Consider the following 6,000-nt stretch of genomic DNA (forward strand, 5'->3'; position numbering starts at 1 on the left):
ACTGATGACTTTTCCAACCCTGTTATTATAGTTTTGTTGTTGTTGTTTTTTTTAATTTGCAAAAAAAAAAATTCTTTCTCTTTCATTGGTTTGTTGTAAGACTAAAATTGCAAATAAAGCTTGAAAGGTTATTTGGAATAGGGTTTCATTTCAGGTATGATGAAGTAACTATTTCAAAAGGAATATGATGTTTTCTATAGGCACTGTAACCGCTCACTGATGGACAAATCACCAAGGAGTTTTCAAAACACTGCAGCAGGAATCCATTGCACTTCTCCACCGAACCCAAGTAGGGCACCAGGATTGCCATGGGACTTGTGGTGTAGACAGGCAAGGGAGAAACAACCAGTGCAGCAATCAGTGTAGGGGTGACAGGATTGGTGAGAACATGGCGAAGAGAATGTACAATATGCTTGAATGAAACAGCCAGTAGGTGAACTCATGGTTGTTGCTACATGGTTGTTGGTCTAGTCTTCAGGAAAACACAGACTCAGATGAAACTGCTATGTAAACTCAATAACCACTTTTCCACTGTTAGGCCAGTGCAATCCAGGCAGAGCCATTAACCTTAGACCTCAAGCCACAAGGTCAAAATCATGCTGCGTTTCTACTGTCGGACCAGCGGACCCATCCTTAACACACTTCTCCGAAGCAAACATCACACAACACCACAATTTCACCAGTGAGGTGAAAATGAAAGAAAAACTAACTATACTGCAAAAGGCCTGATGAGGCACGATTAAGCCACAGAAGAGACAGTGAAAATGTGACTGGCCCAGACATGCACTAGCATGCTTGCTTTCGGCCCGACACTGTAATGGCAGAAAGCAGATTATTCGAAGACAACAATCAGAGAAGCAGTGAAGATGACTTTCCAGATGGATGAGTTACACTACACATACCTTGTGATAATTGTGATATTGTCTTCTTGTCTTACAGGTAATTGAGAAGACACATGGGTATAGGAACCAGGAGTCAAAGTTCTCAGAAGGAGGAGACTGGAGGTCTACACTGACAGGTAATCACAGGTAAGTAGCACATTCATCGTTTAGGCAGTTGTAGACCAGACAGAGTGGTTTAGGTTTATATCAAGGGTGGCAGATTAAATAATTGATGATGGTCCATGTGGCGGTGGTTAGAATTCTGAAGAAGGTGAACGGTGAGATGAAGTGAAGGTTGAGCTTGGTGATTTTGTGACAGTAAGGAGCACCAGAGGATTAATCTTAGTTTGTTTTAACATTCAAAACTATATAAAATGTACATTGCTTTCATTCTTTACTGAAATAATTGCAAACATCTTTTCCCAGACTCACACAATAAAAATATTAATTATTTTAATATTATATTATTGCAACTTCATAAAATATTAAAAGGAATATTTGTTGTTGTTATTATTATTATTATTATTTTTATTATTATTATATGTGGTGTTAAATAAAGTAGCTGTTACCATCAGTCTGACACAGAATTTATTAAGGAGCTAATTCCAGTTATACCTGACCAATCTTCCTTGGTGTTGGATCTTCTTCTTCAACAAATATCTGGCTCCAAATCCAGCCTCGTCTCACTCTCAAATGGGACCCACGAGAGATTTTACTTGAACGGATCTCATGCTGTTTTTTTGAGATTATAAAGTCACCCACTAGCCAGCCAGGCATGATGGAGATCATGAGAAGCACATGAAGAGCTGAACAGTTGTCCATTGTTGAGAAGTTCTTTGAAACAGTGTTTCACTGAATGTTAGGGCTGGATGTCATGGTGATGATGCCAAGGGAGGAGACGGACTCAAACAGGACATGTGGCAAAACTCCATTAGAAGGAAATGATGACTCTTCTGTTACTGAGAAACAGGAAAGGTATTGTTAGAGTGATTTATAGGGTTGTGGTGAACGTGAACAGAATTCTTCAACAGACTGAACTGTTGGGGTCAATCTGGGGCACAAATGATCTATTAAAGTGAGATTTCTGGTTAATTATAAAACCAGGTTTAATATGTTTATATTTTCTGCACTGATTTTGAGGAACAATATCTCTAAAAGATTTGAGCATTTATATTTTATTTATTATAATGTGTTAAACAGAGCTTATAATACTCTTACTAGCAGTTATTCAAAATTCAAGGGTCAGACTTTTTTTGTGCATGGTTAAGTCATTTAATAAATGAACACTGCAATATTCTATTAAAAACAAGAAGGAAAAAATAAAAATGTTAGCTGTGATTTCATGGGGACTTTAATAAATGCACCAGCTAAACTGAAACTGCTCTACATATGATTCTAAAGATTTCAATCACAGGGCTGATTACATGCACAATGCTGAAACAAATACTAACTTCTCAACCCTAACCCTAACCTTAACCTTAGTATAGCTTTAGTTGCTGATAGATAGCATTACTTATGTCTGATTAAATCCAGCCAGAATATTATTGAATTCTTAACCAGATCTATGGAGTATGGCCTTTTCTTGACAACTGACTATGTGATGGAACTGTGAGGCAGACTTCGTGTACATACTTTGTTAACAGTCAGGTTTGTCTTTTCAGTAAATAGCATAATGGGCTGCTGTTTGGTTTGTATTTATATGTTGCACCCTCTTGTGGACTGCTGATTTAAAATCTGAACTAATATTTTCCCCTAACTGAAGTAATGTATAAGAATATATTTTAGGCAGATAAATTTAACATTCACAATAGCTTCTCACTCAAACTGTTGGCTGCTATATTTACCAAAAATGTAACTTAAATTTTGCAAATCAAATGCCAGAGGCAAGCCTCCAAGGTTAGCAAAAAGCACAACACAGCAATATACTGGCAAGGAGACTAGACTGTTTTCTTTAAATTTGTCAATGGAGGAGAGGCTTCAGTACACTGAATTAAGTATGCTGTTGTTGTTGTTTAAGAAAACAGCTCATCCCTTAGTGACATCAAGTGACAGCCTGTCAACTAATCTTTAATGTGCCGTGAAATATTTATAATAAATTATTTTATGACAGAAGTGACTGAGAGTTTTATGACATAAAAGATTCCATTTACTGTTCTACACCTGTTAAAACCAACTTTCTTCTCAAGTAGAGCTGTGAAATCTCCTTTTTTTTTAATAAAAATCTGACAAAGCCACCGACATTTGTAATGAAACTTATTAAAAATTAAATTAAATTAAATTAAATTAAATTAAATTCAGCAATTAAATTCATTTGTCACATGCATACACTTCTGTATATTTTCATGCATTTTAATCTATAAAATTTAAAAATGCCTAGTGTGCTCATGAAAGGATTTTAAAGTGCTTTGTCTTGAAATTAACCAAATTATGATATTTTCAGTGTTTAAAAACTTTTTTTTTTTCAGAATACTGTATTTTAAAGATAATTTAGTAAAAGCTTTACAGATCTTTATTGGAAAAGGTTTAATCAATATTTTATGCTTGTTTAATTAACCATAAACAATTATTTCACAGGCACCTGTTAGAATAACAACTGTTACTACTTAGGACATTAAAGAGCCCTTTCTACTGTCCAGGATTCTAGATCATCTGTGGGAACAGGGAGGCATGAGGACTGCTGGACCCTTTGTTCATAGACTTTATTGTATTTCTGTTTGTCAAATGCCTATGAAAGTTGTTCAGTTTATGTCTCAGTTGTTAAACTTTTCATGTTAAAATCATGTTCATGTTCAGGTTTTTTTTTTTTTTTTTTTTTAAATGAGTTTGTATGCTTTGTTGAAGCACAGTATTAATCTGACTTCTAACATATCTTTGGATCAGTCATCTTACAAATCCAAAATGCTTTACCCAGTCAGCTAGCTCTGTTAAAAAATATATATATACACATATATTCACAAATGTGTGTTTAACATTTATGAATATATAAATGTTTAGCATTTTTATGTATTTATTTATTTTTTCAAGACTGTAAAGACACAATCTTGTCAAACTTTATCCTATCCTACAGTCAAATCTTCAGAATATTTTAATTAGTCATTAGGGGAATCATGTTGTGATGTGTTGTTTGTTTGTTATGCATCACGGATAATGACACACTGTGTTTTTCAAGTGTAACTACATAAAAGACATTTAAGCATGTAAAACGTTTTTTAAGGTAATATGAGAAAAAGTTTAAATGTAGTGTTACTAATGGAAACAAAGGCATCAAATTGCATTTTTTTAATACCTGTTTGTTTTAAATATTTAGAAGTTTATTTAATTGAATATTCGATTGTATGAATTTAAATATGTTAATGAGGTTAGAGTCACATGTACAATCCAGATGTTTGTCAGTATGTAATGGTGATGTTTTTGAACAAAGTGCCAAGTATATGACATATTTAAAATAGCATCTGAATACTAATCCTAAAGTCCTTGTAAATTTTCTCATTTAGTAGGATAAAAGAGCTCACCTGTATCTCTGAACAATATCAGCAACTCTCTGCAAAATCCTTATCAGGCTTTCCTCAGTAGTTTATTAACACAATTTTGATCTGTTAACTGGTCTTACTTTCGGTGCTAATGTTCGCTGCTCTCAAAATGGTTTGTCCCTTCAACAACCACCTCCCATTTCTCCCCCATTTGTCTTTTTTCCTCATACATTCTGGAGGAGAGCAAACAGTGCTTGTATTGTCAAAGCACAGTGACACACACACCCATCCTTCTTCATGCAAACAGCCTAGACCAGTGGCTACACATCGCAAACCTCTGTTTCCAACAATACAGCATTTATCAGCTTTATCCCGCTGCAGGCCTGCAGTATATTCATCTGAGTGCTAACTGTTCCAAAGATTGAAAGGAAGAATGTTTCTGACATTTAAATGCCCCATGAACCCCTTTTTCCTTATTAACCAACAAGCATTATGACGCCATATTCAAAAACATGAACATATCAAAAACATGAAATGTTTTTTTTTTTTCAATCATAAGTTAAACAACTGAGTTAAACGACAAGTTTCACATGCATTTGATGAATAGACATAAGATATTGAATCCCTGAATTGCCTGTAAGTTTTGCTCTTATGTTGATTTAAAACAGTGTTCAAATTGTGTCAAAGCTTTTGGGGTGGCACCCCTAACAGACCCCTTCATGCCCCTTTAATTAATCAATAAATAAAAATACATAAATAAATAAATAAATAAACAACAGCTTATATAAATATGATTAATATTTTTTGTCTTGTCCCATTTATCGTTTAGAAAACCTAATTCTGAGATTAAACCTTATTTAATATCAGTTAATTAGGTCTACCAAACAATTACTGAGAAAAGAAGAATTACATATTTCTAGCCTAATGTTAGTGTCAGTGTTATGGACCTGTGTTTACTTGTTTTACCTCTGTCTTAGTTCCTATTTTCCTTTTTGGTTATGTTTCCTGTTCTTGTTTAGTTAACTGATTATTCCACTCGCCCGTGTTTGTAATTATCTTGTGTATATTAGTTTCTGTCTGTTTCTTAGTTCTTCATCCAGTCTACTTTGTTACTTGTTCGCTGTATTTGCATTCTCTTATGTTGGATTTCCCCTGCATTTTGATTATTAAGGAATATAAAGCTTTTTTCTTGACTCCTGAGATCTTGCAACTACAAACTGTGACAGTCTAATATATATTAACTACACACATCATACACCCATTTGTTTAAACAAGTACCAGATAAGGCATTGTGAAATATTTTAATATGACTAGATTAGTATTTGATGTGATCACAATTTAAAAAAAAAAAAAAAAAGAAACATTCAAGTTATAAATTATAATGCTTTAATTTCCACAGTTATTCAAACAGTGAGTAAATCATGGAGAAAACGAGCAAAGAACATTCACATTAAAGAACATTATCACTGACTTCAGTCTAGGTAGTGTTAAAGTACTCATAACTCCTCTTATAATCAATGAAGCTGTCCATACACTGTATGATAAAATAATCTGTTACTTACATCGTATTTACATCTGCACTTTGTTGCTTATGATGAGAGAATTCATGAGTTTCAGTCAGAATTCTTTTAGCTTTATGGGCCGGTTTC

General features: G+C 33.9%; 1 protein-coding gene across 6 annotated transcripts in view; it reads right to left on the minus strand.

The window, feature by feature from the left end:
* Positions 1 to 4,539, minus strand: part of cdh19 (cadherin 19, type 2) — a 54,860-nt gene extending 50,321 nt beyond the window's left edge. For 5 of the 6 annotated variants that reach the window (XM_051097608.1, XM_051097606.1, XM_051097611.1 and 2 more), the window contains exons 1-2: positions 4,394 to 4,539; positions 1,497 to 1,840 (exon numbers count right to left, since the gene is read on the minus strand). In XM_051097608.1, coding sequence (XP_050953565.1) covers positions 1,497 to 1,703 — 207 coding nt within the window. In that variant the 5' untranslated portion in view covers positions 1,704 to 1,840; positions 4,394 to 4,539. The remainder of the gene's footprint in view (positions 1 to 1,496; positions 1,841 to 4,393) is intronic. The other variant, XM_051097607.1, reaches the window with a different exon arrangement.
* Between the last annotated feature and the right edge of the window lie 1,461 nt (positions 4,540 to 6,000).

Source organism: Labeo rohita, chromosome 24 (genome assembly GCF_022985175.1).
Source record: "Labeo rohita strain BAU-BD-2019 chromosome 24, IGBB_LRoh.1.0, whole genome shotgun sequence".
Classification (NCBI taxonomy): Eukaryota; Metazoa; Chordata; class Actinopteri; order Cypriniformes; family Cyprinidae; genus Labeo; species Labeo rohita.